Genomic DNA, 16,679 nt, shown 5'->3' with positions numbered 1-16,679 from the left:
GAGCAAAGATGGCCCGGGCACTGGGGATGGCTCTGTGGCCTCTGCCCCAGGCGCTAGCATGGCTCTGGTCGCAACATGGCGACACCCAGGAGGGTCGCAACATGGCGACGCCCAGGATGGGCAGAGCATCGCCCCCTGGTGGGCAGAGCGTCGCCCCCTGGTGGGCGTGCCGGGTGGATCCCAGTCGGGCGCATGCGGGAGTCTGTCTGACTGTCTCTCCCTGTTTCCAGCTTCAGAAAAATGCAAAAAAAAAAAAAAAAAAAAAAAGAAGGGAGGGAAGGAAGGAAGGGAGGAAGGCGAGAGAGAGAAATAAGCTGAATGATAATATAGAAATATTGAAAAGTGTAGGCATGCCAATGGAAACTTGGAAGAATAGATACCAAAATGTAACAGTGGTCATCTTCAGGTGGCTGGGATTATGGGTGTTTTGTATTACTTCATTTTGTTTATATGTATTTTCTAAAACTTCTATAAGGGCATGCACAGTATTATTGTGATTATAATTTTAAAAGAGGTTTCTAAAAACAAATATAAGGGTTCAGTAGCAGAATACTTGAAAATAGTGTAAGAGAAAGAAACATTAAACCTTAAATTTCTTAGAAGTATTCTGTTGACTTTCTTAGTCTGATGTGGTCTTCTAATCCTATTGACTTAATTTTGATTCATTACTTACAATCCTTGTCAATTGGTGATTATACTCAAAGTGAAACATTAAAATCTTTTAGTAATTGTCATGACTATATCACTGTTATGAGTATTGTCTGGAATGAGACGTGTTCTGCCTTGGTAAAAGAATATAATTTTTTATTAAATTCTGAAAATTCTCTCTGTAGGTTGGAGTTATAGACTTTTCAATGTATCTCAAGGATGGGAACAGCAGTAAAGGTAGCGAAGGGTATGTACCCAAAAAGTTGGGTTTCTTTTTAACTTAATATTCTATGATAGTATTTAAAGTTTTCAACAATACTGCTTTTTAACAGACTAGCTGAAAGAATTTCTAATAGTAAAGTTTTAATAGCATGTTGCCAGCACTGTTTGTTGTGTCTAATCCTAAAAGGGGTTTTAGTTAAAGTGATTTTTCTGCTATGTGGTTCAGGGGAAAACAGAATTAAAATTTGTATAATACAAACCCAATGCTCAATCTCTTCAAGTAGTGTTTGAAAACATGGTCTCTCTTGACGAGAAGAATTGCATTCTCAGTTTGCTTAAAATTTACAATAGTAAATATATGTCATGGGGTTATGTAAAATGTTAACATTAAGATAAAGTGTGTGGGAACAGCACTACTTTTACAACTCTTGTAAATATACAATTATTTCAACATAAGTTTTTTAAAACATGGTGATATGCTACTTAGAAATTGGAGATCAAAAACACACCTTATGCCCTTTATAAATTTAGCAGTTGAAAGCATAATTAGTCTGAAGCTTTCAACCTTGGACATAGAGCTAAGATTATATCACTTGTTCTTTAAGTAGTTGTATAGGTATGTGGCCTTGATTTTTGTCTTTATTTGAAAAGTCTGGCTGTTTAATTTTTGCCTATTATAAATTAGCTGGCTCTGAAAGTGAACCTCCTTTTTTCACAGTTTATTTTTTCACATAATAATAAACACTTGACCTTTATGAAAGCCTTTTATACCATTTATTTTAAAAGCAAATGTATATCCTTTGAGAACAACTATTATTACACCAGAGTAAGCTTAATTCAATTCCTACAACAAATGGAAAATTGTTATAATACTAGGGAAGCTAAAAGAAAAAAAACTATCAGTTGGGAGAAGAAAATGTTTATTCTTTAAATGCCCCTGATAGGTTGTAATATTACATCTGTAACCTAAGTTATTGATTTGTGTATATAAGTTATAACAGGGCTTTATCAATATAATATGGGTTTTTGTGCATCTTTTTTTTAAACCTCCAAGTCTTCCTGTTGCTGTCAAGGGGGTTATACATCAGGTCTGTCTTCTGGTTCAGTGTCTATGCCACAATTTCCTTTTTTTGTTTTATAAAAAGATTGAGGGAAGGGAAGTCTCGGTATTTCTAATATTATTTATTTTCTATTTTCTCTCTATACCCCTAACCTCCCCCCACCCCCTGCCCAGAGATGGCCAGATTACTGCAATTCTGGACCAGAAGAACTATGTAGAAGAACTCAACAGACATCTGAAGTAAAAAATGAATAAATATTATTACTTATTTGGGGTTTTGTTGAGGGGGAAGCGAAGGGTAAACTGATGAGCTGTAAGAATAAATTGAAACAGTACAACAAATATATATGTAGAATTCCTACTTGCCGGTCACTGAGCTAGGCAATGGAAAAATGGCATTTAACTGTTTTGGTAACCTTTAGTGAAAGACAGTAATAAGATTAGCATGTAATTATGCCTCTAGTAATTAAAGAAATACATTCAATTTAGTTTCTTAAATATTTGACATCCAGTAAGTCCTCATTTAACATCATTGATAGGTTCTGCAGCTTTACGCAAAACAACATGTGATGAAACCAGTTTTACCACAGGCTAATTGATGTAAAAAGGAGTTAAGTTCCTATGGCATCTCATGAACATAAACCAATGCTGCTGAACAAGATGACATTATTCTATGACCTACTGTTTACAGCTGAAAGTGGTGGCCCTCTTGGTTCAGTAGATCTAGCATATTTCAGTACTAACCTTAGGTAAACCATTCATTTCTTTTAGAACCTTTAGATTAATCTATCTCGTTGGTCCCTTGCATTTCTCATTTATACATCAGATTGGTGGTATTAATTTACCTTCTTTTTACGATCACTACCATTAATTTACCAAATGCTTCCCAAGTATTTTTCAGAAGTGTGTGGAACATGAAACAGTCTTCTCTCTCCTGAGCAGAGCCATCCAAAATATCTTGGTGTTCTCAAGTACATTGATGTTCTAAAGACTATCAAATAATTAAGAAGAATAAATATATCTATTACTATTTTGTTTATAGTTTTCCTATGAAAAACAATCATTTTAATTTAAACAAAGACCATAATGTGACTATAGCAATATCAATTTAAATTGTCACCTTGAATCCAGCTAGAAAACTCCAAAATAATTTAAGTGCATTCTCTGGGGACCAAGAACTAATAGTGACTACACTGAATGATGGAGGTGTTGTTAGTCAAGCAAAGATATGGTTACAGTTGACAATAGAATATAAGCATGACACTATTAATTTACTCTTTATGCCTCAGTTTCTTTATCTATAATTGAGGATATCTAACACTTAGGGCTATTGAAAGGAGTGAATGAAATAATACAAGTAAAAACATTTAGAAGAGTGTTTGTTATGTGGCAGGCACTTAATTCATGTAGCCTCTTATTGTATACCAGTAAACCTTAAAGTTTCCTGTATAGTGCATTTGCTCTTTCATTTTATTCAACAAGTCCTTATTAAATACAAGCTTCAGTGCCAGTGATGTAGCTGCTAAGACACACATCCCCTAGCAAGCTGTCCTAGAGCTTGCAAGTCTCCTGAAAATCGTGGAGATTACAGTGAATGATAAATGTGATGGGCATTTAAAAGGAAAGTACAGGATATTGTTCTGTTTCTCAAAAGAGACCATTATGTTTTTCTTTTCTTAATAGCGCTACTGTAAATAACCTTCAGGCAAAAGTGGATGCATTAGAAAAATCCAACACTAAACTGACAGAGGAAGTAAGTGTTTTGAAGATTCTTTGATTGACTTATAGAATTTAGTAATGTGTGTTACTGGAAAGTAATATCTCTTGAGCCCTGGAAATAAAGGACTTGAGTTTTTAGGATCTGTCTACTCTAGGACATAACTCCTTGTTCTAACTAAGAATGGCCAGCTGACTTTTCTCAGGGGTTTCAGTTATCCAGTTGGACTAGACAGGCATGGAACCTAAGCTGATCAAATATCTTGCTTTCTTTTGTTTTATCAGGGCCAGCCAACAGTTAATGTTTAGCATATAGCATAAAATTATTCATCATTTATTCATTCAACAAACATTATAGATACTACTTTTATGCTAGAGCTAGACAAAGATTTATATGTGCCAGGCATGGATTTATGTGTGCCATATCAGCAAGCTCCCTACCTCCACAGGCTTTATTTTCTCCTTGAGGTTGTGAGTAGCTAACATAAAGAGCACTAGAGCACAAGTCAGAAGACCAGTAATCCCTGCTTACACAACATGCCACATGTCATGTGCTGCTGAGCAAGAGAGTCATTGACTTCCAAAGGTCCAGTTCCCTACTGTCATTTATACTTTCTCTTTCAGCCTCACAATTACTCTAAAGATCAGATAAGAATAAATATGTGAAAATTCTTTTAAAAGTTCCTAAAATAAGAGGGAAATTATTTTATGTTTCACTCCTGATTAATATATTTTTTCCTGACTTACCAAAGTCTAAGCTACATATATTTTTTCTTCAGTGACATTAGATGTTTCTATTAAAATCCTTATATAAAATTTTACAAGTGGAAAAAACCTTATTTTTCCTATTTCTAACTATTCTGTTACACTCAGTGGGATAAATTTGGTTTAAATAAAACCAAGTTAAATCACCAGCTAGGAAATGCTGTTTAATCATATATTTTTTTAAATTTTAATGGGGTAACATTAATAAATCAGGGTACATATGTTCAGAGATAACATCTCCAGGTTATTTTGACATTAAATTATATTGCATACCCATCACCCAGAGTCAAATAATCTTCCGTCACCTTCTATCTGGTTTTCTTTGTGCCCCTCCCTCCTCCCCCCACCTCCTCTCTCTCATCCCTCTCCCCACCTCCCTAACCACCACAGTCTTGTCCATGTCTTAGTCTCATTTTTATGCCCACCTATGTATTGAATCATACAGTTCTTAGTTTTTTTATGATTTACTTATTTTACTCAGTATAATGTTATCAAGGTCCATCCATGTTGTTGTAAATGATCTGATGTCATCATTTCTTATGGCTGAGTAGTATTCCATAGTATATATGTACCACATCTTCTTTATCCAATCATCTATTGAAGGGCTTTTTGGTTGTTTCCATGTCTTGGCCACTGTGAACAATGCTGCATTGAACATGGGGCTGCATGTGTCTTTACGTACCAGTGTTTTTGAGTTATGGGGGTATATACTCAGTAGAGGGATTGCTGGGTCATATGGTAGTTCTATTTTTAGTTTTTTGAGGAACAACCATACTTTCTTCCATAATGGTTGTACTACCTTACATTCCCACCAACAGTGGATAAGGGTTCCTTTTTCTCCACAGCCTCTCCAACACTTGTTATTACCTGTCTTGTTGATAATAGCTAATCGAACAGGTGTGAGGTGGTATCTCCTTGTAGTTTTGATTTGCATTTCTCTAATAACTAAAGAAGATGAGCATCTTTTCATATATCTGTTGGCCATTTGTATTTCTTCCTGGGAGAAGTGTCTGTTCATGTCCTCTTCCCATATTTTATTGGATTGTTTGTTTGTTTATTGAGTTTTACGAGTTCTTTGTATATTTTGGATATTAGGCCCTTATCTGAGCTGTTGTTTGAAAATATCATTTCCCATTTAGTTGGCTGTCTGTTTATTTTGTTATCAGTTTCTCTTGCTGAGCAAAAACTTCTTAGTCTGATATGGTCTCATTCATTTATCTTTGCCTTCACTTCCCTTGCCTTTGGAGTCAAATTCATAAAATGCTCTTTAAAACCAAGGTACATGAGTTTAGTACCTATGTCTTCTTCTATGTACTTTATTGTTTCAGGTCTTATATTTAGGTCATTGATCCATTTTGAATTAATTTTAGTACAGGGGACAAGCTGTAGTCGAGTTTCATTCTTTTGCATGTGGCTTTCCAGTTTTCCCAGCACCATTTGTTGAAGAGGCTTTCTTTTCTTCATTGAGTGTTGTTGGCCCCTTTCTCAAAAATATTTTGACCATATATATGTGGTTTTATTTCTGGACTTTCTATTCTGTTCCATTAGTCTGAATGTCTATTTTTCTGCCAATACCATGCTGTTTTGATTGTCGTGGTTCTGTAATATAATTTGAAATCAGGTATTGTAATGCCCCCAGCTTCGTTCTTTTTCCTTAGAATTGCTTTGGCTATTTGGGGTTTTTTATAGTTCCATACAAATCTGATGATTTTTTGTTCCATTTTTTTAAAAAATGCCATTGGAATTTTGATGGGAATTGCATTGAATTTATATATTGCTTTAGGTAATATGATCATTTTGATTATATTTATTCTTCCTATCCAAGAACAAGGAATATTTTTTCATTTCATTATATCTTTTTCAATTTCCCTTAACAATGCTTTGTAGTTTTCATTATATAGGTCCTTTACATTCTTTGTTATATTTATTCCTAGGTATTTTATTTTCTTTTGTTGCAACCATGAAGGGGATTATTTTTTTGAGTTCATTTTCTGATGTTTCATTGTTGGCATATAGGAAGGAAATGGATTTTTGTATATTAATTTTGTATCCTGTGACCTTACTGTATTGGTTTATTGTTTCTAGTAATCTTTTATGGAGTCTCTGGGGTTTTTGATATATAGGATCATATCATCTGCAAAAAGTGAAACCTTTACTTCTTCTTTTCCATTATGAATGCCTTTTTTTTTCTTTTTCTTGTCTGATTGCTCTGGCTAGAACTTCCAACATGATGTTAAATAAGAGAGGAGAGAGTAGACAACCCAGTCTGTTCCTGATTTAAGAGGAAAAGTCCTCAGTTTTATACCATTGAATATGATGTTAGCTGATGGTTTATCATAAATGGCCTTTATTATGTTGAGAGATTTTCCTTCTATACCCCTTTTTTGAGTGTTTTAAACATAAAATTGTGTTGTATTTTATCGAATGCCTTTTCTGCATCTGTTGATAAGATCATGTGATTTCAGTTCATTGTTTTGTTGATATGGTGTATTATGTTAACTGTTTTACGTATGTTGAACTATCCTTGTGATTCTGAGATGAATCCCACTTGATCATGATGTATTATTTTTTTAATATGTTGTTGTGATTGATTTGCTAGTATTTTCTTTAGTATTTTAGCATCTTGTATTCATTAGAGAAATTGGTTTATAGTTTTCTTTTTTTTGTGTTGTCCTTGCCAGGTTTGGATATGAGGGTATGTTGGCCTCATAAAATGTGTTCGGAAGTATTGCTTCTTCAATTTTTTGGAAGACTTTGAGTAGAATAGGAACCAAGTCTTCTTTGAATGTTTGATAGAATTCACTAGTATAGCCGTCTGGCCTTGGACTTTTATTTTCGGGGAGATTTTTAATAGTTTTTTGTATTTCCTCCCTGCTTATTGGTCTGTTTAGGCTTTCTGCTTCTTCTTCCCTTTTTTTTTTTTTTTTTTGTATTTTTCTGAAGCTGGAAACGGGGAGGCAGTCAGACAGACTCCCGCATGCACCCGACGGGGATCCACCCGGCATACCCACCAGGGGGCGATGCTCTGCCCATCCGGGGCATCGCTCTGTCGTGACCAGAGCCACTCTAGCGCCTGGGGCAGAGGCCAAGGAGCCATCCTCATAACCCGGACCATCTTTTTTGCTCCAATGGAGCCTTGGCTGCGGGAGGGGAAGAGAGACAGAGAGGAAGGAGAGGGGGAGGGGTGGAGAAGCAGATGGGTGCTTCTCCTATGTGCCCTGGCCAGGAATCGAACCCGGGACTCCTGCACACCAGGCCGACGCTCTACCACTGTTTCTGCTTCTTCATGACTCAGTCTAGGAAGATTGTATTGTTCTAGGAATTTATCCATTTCCTCTAGATTGTTAAATTTGGTGGCATGTAGCCTGACCTGTGGTGGCGCAGTGGATAAAGCGTCAACCTGGAAACGCTGAGGTTGCCGGTTCAAAACCCTGGGCTTGCCTGGTCAAGTCACATATGGGAGTTGATGCTTCCTGCTCCTCCCCCCTTCTGTCTCTCTCTCTCTCTAATGAATAAATAGTCTTTAAAAAAATTTTGGTGGCATATAGTTTTTCAAGGTATTCTACAATAATTCTTTGTATATCTATGATATCTGTGGTGATTTCTCCTCTTTCATTTTGGATTTTGTTTATATGAGTCCTTTCTCTTTTTTTCCTTGGTGAGTCTTGCCAAGGGTTTGTCAATTTTGTTGATCTTTTCAAAAAACAGCTCTTTGTTTTATTAATTTTTTCTATAGTTTTTCTGTTCTCTATTTCATTTATTTCTGCTCTGATTTTTATTATTTCCTTTCTTCTGCTGATTTTGGGTTGTCTTTGTTCTTCTTTTTCTAGTTCCTTAAGATGTGAAGTTAAGTAGTTTACTTGGGCTCTCTTGTTTATTCATATAGGCCTGTAGTGATATGAACTTCCCTCTTATTACTGCTTTTGCTGCATCCCAGAGATTCTGATATGTCGTATTGTTATTTTTGTTTGTCTGTATGTATCTTTTGATCCTTATTCTTATTTCTTCTTTGACCCACTCCTTTTTTAGAAGTATGTTGTCTAGTTTCCACATTTTTGTGGGTTTGTTTACCTCTTTTTTGCAGTTGAATTCTAGTTTCAAGGCTTTATGATTAGAAAATATGCTTGGTATAATTTCAATTTTTCTGAATTTGCTGATGTTATTTTTGTGGCCCAACATATGGTCAATTCTTGAGAATGTTCCATGTACACTAGAGAAAAATGTATACTCTGATACTTTGGGATGAAATGTCCTATAGATGTCTATCATATCCAATTGTTCTAGTGTTTCATTTAAGGCCAATATTTCTTTATTGATTTTCTGTTTTGATGAACAATCTAGAGCCGTCAGTGGTGTATTGAGGTCTCCAAGTATGATTGTGTTTTTGTCAGTTTTTGTTTTTAGGTCAGTCAGTAGCTGTCATATATTTTGGTGCTTCTTGGTTTGGTGAGTATATATTAAGAAGTGTTATGTCTTCTTGATTCAGTGTCCCCTTTATCATTATGAAATGACCGTTTTTGTCTCTGAGTACTTTTGCTGTCTTGTAGTCAGCATTGTTAAATATGAGTATTGCTACACCTGCTCTTTTTTGGATGTTATTTGCTTGGAGTGTTGTTTTCCAGCCTTTCACTTTGAATTTGTTTTTATCCTTGTAGCTTAGATGTGTTTCTTGTAGGAAGCATACAGTTGGATTTTCTTTTTTAATCCATTCTGCTATTCTGTGTCTTTTTATTGGTGAGTTTAATCCATTTACATTTAGTATAATTATTGACACTTGAGGGTTTCCTATTACCATTTTATATATTGGTTTCTGTTAGTTTTGTATCTTGTTTGAGTCCTCTCTTTTGTTTTTCTATCATTTATTTTTGGTTGTAATCCATACTTCTTTCCTCTGTTACTTCTTTTTTCAAGTCATGTGCTTCTGTGGTGGTTTTTTCAGGGGTGGTTACCATTAAGTAATGGAAAGGGTACCTACCATGTTCATTGTAGTACACTATCTCATGGGTGCTTCTGCACTCTGTCTTCCTTTGCTATTGTTAATCTTTTTCCTCTCCCCTTTTTTGGTTTTGTTGTCACAGTTTAAATTTGATTTTACTGTGTTCTTGGTGGAGCTTTTACTTGTGGGGTTTTTTTGTTTTGTTCTTTGTATCTAGTCGGAAAACCCCCTTTAGTATTTCCTGAAGTGGGAGTTTTCTCGTGGTAAATTCCCTCATCTTTTCTGTATCTGTGAATGTTTTTATTTTTCCTTCATATTTGAAGGATGGCTTTGATGGGTATAGTATTCTTGACTGGAAGTTCCTCTCTTTCAGGACTTTAAATATTGGGGTCCACTCTCTTCTAGCTTGTAGAGTTTCTGCTGAGAAATCTGATGATAATCTAATGGGCCTTCCTTTATATGTGTATTCTTCTTTTCCCTGGCTGCCTTGAGAATTTTTTCTTTGTCATTGGTTTGTGCCAATTTCATTACGATGTGCCTTGGAGTAGGTTTATTGGGGTTAAGATAACTCGGTGTTCTGTTTGCTTCTTAAATTGAAGGCTTTAGTTCTTTCCATAGGCTTGGGAAGTTCACATCTATTTGTTTGAATATGTTCTCCATTCCATTTTCTCTCTCTTCTCCTTCTGATATACCTATTATTCTTATGTTGCTCTTTTTGATGGAGTCAGACAATTCCTGTAGCGCTTTCTCATTTTTTTTAATTCGTGAGTCTCTCTCCTCTTCTCTTTTTTGTGCCTCTAGTTGCCTGTCTTCTATGTCACTAATTCTCTCTTCTATCTGGCCTGTTCTATTAGCTAAGCTTGTTACCTTGTTTTTCAGTTCATGAGTTGAGTTTTTTATCTCTGTTTGATTCATATTCATAGTTTTAATTTCCTTGGTAATATATTCTTTCTGTTCATTGAGTTGTTTTTTGAACTCCCTAAATTGCCTTTCTGTGCTTTCTTGTATATCTCTGAGTATTTTTAGGATTTCTATTTTAAATTCTTTGTCATTTAACTCCAAGGTTTCCAATCTATTAAAATTTTTTTCTATAGATTTTTCCTCATCTATCTGTGCTACATCTCTGTCTTTTGTATCCATAATATTTGATTTCCGTTTTCTTAATGACATCTGAGGGTGGTTTTGTTAATAACACTTTGTTTGGTGTATGTGTATTTCAGATGCTCCTGGGATTATTTTTCTGTCTCTAGTTGTTGAATTTGTTGAAATTTCAGGGAGAGGTATTGGGAGCCCTCCTCATGGCGCCATTTCTCTGACGTCACTCCATTCTTTTTTTTTTTTTCAGACAAACTTACATTGTTATAACATTAAAACACCTTCTTTATTATTCAGTTCTCTGGGCTTTATTTTTGAGTATAGATTCTTAAATTATATTAAAACTTTAATTTATGGATATGACATTTAGAATTTTGTCCCACAAGGCTTTTGATATATTGTACACAGAAATTTTATACTGTCATTCTACTGCTATTATACTGAGGCAATGTGGCACAGCAGTTAAGCATGCTGTCGAGAGCTAGACCACTTGGGTTCATGTCCCAGCCCTGCCTTTCTAATCCTAGGCCAGTGACTTAAGCCTGTTCTTTGATTTACTTATCTGTAAAATGGGGATGATAGAAATAATATTTTTGTGAAATTAAAATATTTTTAGTGCATAAGGGCCTAGACTAGTCAGTGCCTAATAAATCGCAAGCACTTAGTATAAATATAGTTGTTAATTTTATTCCGTCAATCATAAGATTGTCCTCCTGACCTAGATTTACTTTACTAAAAATATACTAAAAATATTAATTTATTCATTCATTGACTTATTCATTTCACCAATAAGATTTATTTTCTTGAAACTTTGAACGTTTACAGATAAGTAAGCATTGCGGGTAGGCTTTATAAGGAGCTGATAAATCTAATGAGGCCTGCTTTTTCTCATTTCCATCTATTTTGGAGGCCCTGGCCGGTTGGCTCAGTGGTAGAGCATCGGCCTGGTTGGATTTAAGAGGATGAGTTTTAAAAATAAAAATTTTAAAGAAGACCTTTTTGCCTGACCAGGCGGTGGCGCAGTGGATAGAGCATCAGGCTGGGATGCGGAGGACTCAGGTTTGAGACCGCGAGGTCACCAGCTTGAGCGTGGGCTCATCTGGTTTGAGCAAAGCTCACCAGCTTGAGCACAAGGTCGCTGGCTCGAACAAGGGGTCACTTGGTCTGCTGTAGCCCCCTGGTCAAGGCACATATGAGAAATCAATCAATGAACAACTGAGGAGCCGCAACAAAGAATTGATGTTTCTCATCTCTCTCCCTTCCTGTCTGTCCCTATCTGTCCCTCTCTCTGTTTCTGCCAAAAAAAAAAGAATGAAAAAAAAACCTTTTTTCCCCTCTGAGTTCTGAACCAATATAACAAAATGAGAAGCATTAAGCAGACGATACCTGAATATCCACCTTACTATTATACAGCCGATTTAGAAATCCCTTTTCGATCTACGTCATCAAGTCCTAAAACTTTCTCTGATGTTGAGATATTGGAAGAAGCTGTCTGAGGGGCCCTTGAATCTAGACCAGAGTTACTTCTTTACACACCATCAGGTCCATGGAGCAGACAGAGAAATGGGCTTCCAGACTCGCCTCTAGAAAGCGTGCCTGAGACCTCGCTTCTCTGCCCTTTTGTGTTAGAGCGAGGCATCAGGCAGCACCTGCGCCCAGTGCTAGTGAAGAGAATGAACAGGGAGCCTAGCCTGGCTGACAGGAATCCTCTCAGCTCTATTTTGGGCCTCGTTCAGGCTCCTTTACATTCTCTGTGGGGAATAAAGGTCAGTAGGTGCAGAGAACAAAAGTATTTCCACTTTGCTTTAACTTTCTGTGGAATGGGGATATCAGCATTTCCGGTTAGCAGTATTCTCCTAATAACATTACCCTTATCTTTTTAAGTGCTAAAGTGAAAACTCTCCAGTGCTTAATGGCACCTTTTAGACTGAGAACTTAGGAGTTCATTTGTTTACTCTTTTAAAAATCATTTGTAAAAGGTCATATGGAAGATTCATAAGATGGATCCCAGGGCACGAGGTGACCTCTTCAACGTTTTAGAAATAGGTATTATAACTAAATATAATTGTTATCCATGAGGATGCCCTTAAGGTAAATGATCTTAAGTTAACATTTTGGTGCTGAAATAAAGTTTACACTAAAAGCCACAAAGGAGATATTTTAAATTTGCATCTAACCTACTTTAAAAATATTTCTCCTCAGTTCCCTACAAGGACATTTTTATGGTGTTATAGATAGCTTTCTTCCCTTTGAAAATATCTAAGCATGAAAATCATGTCCTAACAAATCATGAATTATCCTATCCTAATAAAAGAAAGAAAAGATTATTTTTCTAATTTTATCAACAGCTTGCAGTTGCAAACAACAGGATTATTACCTTGCAAGAAGAAATGGAACGAGTTAAAGAGGAAAGCTCCTACATTTTGGAATCCAACCGGAAGGTTAATCTTACTGGATTTATAAAATATTCCTAGACAGGAGAGTCAGTGTGCTAGCAGTGGGGGGCGCCTCCAAGGACAGTTGAAGCAAACTGTTTTTCCTGAGACTTCCTGCAAAGCTACGTGAGCAGTGAAGATTATGGGAGGGTGGTGCCCTTTCTCCTACAGATGGCTCCTTGGCTTCACCGCCACCTGCATCTGTTAGAGGCTTCAAGAAACAGCCTAGTTCAGTTTCTTGTTTTTATATACTAATGATTTGTGCTGTATTAAAATGTTATATTTGTTAAGTGAATTATTATTTTAGACTGTTTTACTGTTTTGTTTGAAGTGTTTATCTGATACCACTGGGAGAGAGTTACTATATAAATGAATTTTCTAGATAATAATCCCTAAAAGGACCAAAGTTTTTATATATGTATAAACAGATATTTTGCAAAACTATCTATTTATGTATTATACAATTCTCAGCCTTCTTGAGCAGAGAATATAATGTAACACTGTTAGTTCTTTATGATATCTGAAGATCGTAGTTATCAACATTGGCAATTCTGTACTAAATTATAATGGTGTTACTTTAGGGAGCTGTTGAAATTGAAAGAGCTTTTAATACCTGTACTTAAATATTCCCAGATGGTGTGGGTGTTATTTTCTGTCTTTTCTGATTTTGTTGGCATCTCTGCTTTTTGCTGTTAGTATTGCTATTTCTAGAAAGGTCTTCCTATTCTCTTGTATCCTAACCAACTGTGACTTAGGAATCGAGACATCCAGTGTTAAAATGGTTCCTAATGAATAAATAACTAGGTTCCAAGTAGGAACCAAAGCAGTTCTCTATGAGTAACTTTTGACTTTAATGCATGGACTTTGAAAACAACTGGGACTGCTCAGGAGAATTTTCTGATGACCTCCTTCTTTTTAGCCGTGATCTGTCTGGATGGTAGGAGACACCAGATGTAAGATCTCTGGAGAAGGAATATATTGTATTACCTTTTGAATTTTTAGCCTAATTCATAGTTGGCAGTGAATGCTATTCTGTTTTTAGAGGCTGATTTTTAAGACTTCTGCTACTTGGTTTGGTAGCTCTCTAAAGACTTAAAATGACACAAAATCCCCAGTTCAGCTGAAGAATTTCAATTTATTAAATTTCTTTAATTTCTTTGTTGTCTTCATTCATTGTTACACTTGCTTAGGTATGATCATTTTTATCTTTTCAAGGGTCCTAAGCAAGACAGAACTTCAGAAGGACAAGCACTATGTGAAGCAAGAAAGCATTTAAAGGAGGAGACACAGTTACGACTGGTAAACTTTGCTTGTATCGGAACACGTTAACATGTAACAGCTACTTAGGGGCTTTATCTTAGAGACTAAGGTCAGGAGTATCAGTAGTTCAGACACATTTCTGTGGATCCTATAGGCCTGTTTGTCACTCTTGTTGGCCATATTTCCTATAATGCTTTCTCAATCCATCTTCTGAGTGTTCTCAACATACAGTAGGATTTTGCCACTTTTTTTTCTTTTGCTTTTATACTTTGTATTGCAAAGGCATTAAGTATATGGAACCTACATTTTCTTTTTATTTTTTTCCTGTTCAGTTATTTTTAACTGAATTTACTGAATTTACTGATTAAAACATTATACAGGTTTCAGGTGCCCAATTCCACAGTGCATTGTGTGTACTGCATAATCCCCCCAGTGTGTGCGCCCACCTCAGTCCTCACTCCTCTAAAAAGTCTGACATGTCTCCTTGGAGGGGATAGCTCCTCTTCTCATTACTGAGAATCATTAATGTAGAATTATACTCTTTTTACTTTTAGTTTTTATTTCTGAACTTATTCTTGTTCTTGTAAATAGAAAAACATGTCATTGGTATTAGTCTTAAAATATATTTTTAAATTTTTTTCATTGATTTGAGAGAGAGAGAGGGGAAAGCATCAACGTGTTGTTACACTTAGTTCCATTACTTGTATACTCATTGATTGCTTCTCATACATGCCCTAACCATGCAACCTGCAACCTCGATGTGTCAGAACAATGCTTTATCCAATGAACAGCCCGACCAGGGCTAGTCTTAAAAAATATTTTTAAGATGAAAAAAAGAAAAAAAAAAAATATATATATATATATGAATGTATGTCAGAGAAATGGCAGAGTGAGAGATCCCCTTGGTCTCTCCCCTTGAAACTTCAACAATTTGAACAGTTATAACTCAGCCAAGGAATGCCAGCTGGGCGCACAGGCACACCTAAAAAATTCGTGCATGGAAGCAATAAAGGTGGGCAGGGAGTGGCCAGAGTCGGGGGAGCGAAAGATAAGGATGCCAGCCAGCTCTGCAGCCAAGCACTGCTGATGAGGCTCTAGAGAGAGGAAGAACCCGGTGTGTCTGGGTTTTCACCTGCTGAGAGGAGCAGAGATTCCAGTGGCGACTCTCAGGAGTGAAAAACTAGAATACTAGTATCTTTAAGGGCAGGAACAGGGCAGAAGCCACAACTCTGTGACAGTGCCGGTTTTCCTACAGTCTGCTTGCGGCCTGCACTTTGGACAGAGAGATGGAAACAAAAAGCTGTGCAACCCCTCAGCCTCCTAGAACTCACCTCCCTTTGCCCTCGGTGTTGTGGTGCAGGGTACATCAGTGGCATACCCTAGAACTAGCTATGCAAAACCAGTTTCTTCTGAGGAACAGAGGAACTCCCTGTCTGGTCCCTGCTTTGTCAGGACACATGAAATTACATGCAGAGGCCTAAGATCATCATTGCCGGGAGGAAAAGTCCTCACAGCCCACCCTGTCCACATCATCCCAGCTGCAGCATTGCACCAGGGGTCAGCCAGGGAATTTCACAGAGCTATAACTTGTAATCCAGCACTACCTACTGGAAAATGATTTTTAAAACCTCTTGGAATTAACTACTAAGAAAGTGCCACTCACACATGCCTACTAGGCAGAGAAGAAGTCCTTGGAATATCATGAATAATCAAGAAAGAGACACAGTTCAGAAAGAAAATGAAAAATCTCCAGAAAGCAATTTCAGTCACATGGAAATAGGATTTAAATGACAGAGAATTCAGAAAATACTCAATGAGATGCTAGAAAACATTGATAGGCAATTTAATGCACTCAAAAAACAAGTTAACAAACAAAACAAATACTTCACTAAAGGGGTTAAAACTTTAAAATGAACCACACAGAAATTCTGAAGATGAATTCAATATTCAAATTAAAGAATGATTTAACAAGTTTAGCTAATAGAACTGGCCAGATAGAGGAAAGAACCAGTGATATAGAAGACAAGCAACTAGAGATGATTCAGAGAGAAGAGAGAGACTCGAGAATTTAAAAAATATATATTAGAGCTCTATGAGAACTATCTGACTTAGAAAGAGCAATATAAAAATAATAGATATCAGGAGAAGGGGGTGGAGAGCCTTTTCAAACAAATAATTGATAAGAGCATCCCAAGACTGAAAAGAGTCAGATTCTTGAATCCAAGAAGCAAACAGAACACCTAGTCTCCTCAACCCAAACAAACCTTCCCCAAGGTACATTGTATTAAAACTGTTAAAAATCAATGACAAAGAAAGAATCCTCAGGGAAGCTAGGGAAAAGAAGAACATGACATATAAAAGAGAGCCCATCAGGTTATTATCAGATTTCTCAGCAGAAACTCTACAAACCAGAGGAGAGTGAACCCAAATATTCAAAGTTCTGAAAGAAAGACATTACCAGCCAAGAGCACTATATCCATGAAAGCTATCCTTTAAATATGAAGGAGAAAGAAAAAATTTTCCAGATATACAGAAACAGAGA

General features: G+C 36.3%; 1 protein-coding gene across 14 annotated transcripts in view; it reads left to right on the top strand.

Annotated features, from left to right (window-relative positions):
* The window catches only part of RUFY3 (RUN and FYVE domain containing 3), a 96,395-nt gene that overhangs the window by 55,862 nt on the left and 23,854 nt on the right, over positions 1–16,679 (top strand). For all 14 annotated transcript variants that reach the window (XR_010725618.1, XR_010725616.1, XR_010725617.1 and 11 more), the window contains 5 exons: positions 834–895; positions 2,105–2,170; positions 3,614–3,683; positions 12,791–12,883; positions 14,093–14,176. Coding sequence is in view for 11 of the 14 variants with exons in the window: in XM_066232493.1 (XP_066088590.1) it covers positions 834–895; positions 2,105–2,170; positions 3,614–3,683; positions 12,791–12,883; positions 14,093–14,176 (375 nt within the window). In the remaining 3 variants the exon portion in view is untranslated. The remainder of the gene's footprint in view (positions 1–833; positions 896–2,104; positions 2,171–3,613; positions 3,684–12,790; positions 12,884–14,092; positions 14,177–16,679) is intronic.

This window comes from Saccopteryx bilineata, chromosome 5 (genome assembly GCF_036850765.1).
Source record: "Saccopteryx bilineata isolate mSacBil1 chromosome 5, mSacBil1_pri_phased_curated, whole genome shotgun sequence".
Taxonomy (NCBI): domain Eukaryota; kingdom Metazoa; phylum Chordata; class Mammalia; order Chiroptera; family Emballonuridae; genus Saccopteryx; species Saccopteryx bilineata.
Note: the sequence above shows the minus strand (reverse complement) of the source record. Positions and strands in the feature narration are given on the sequence as shown.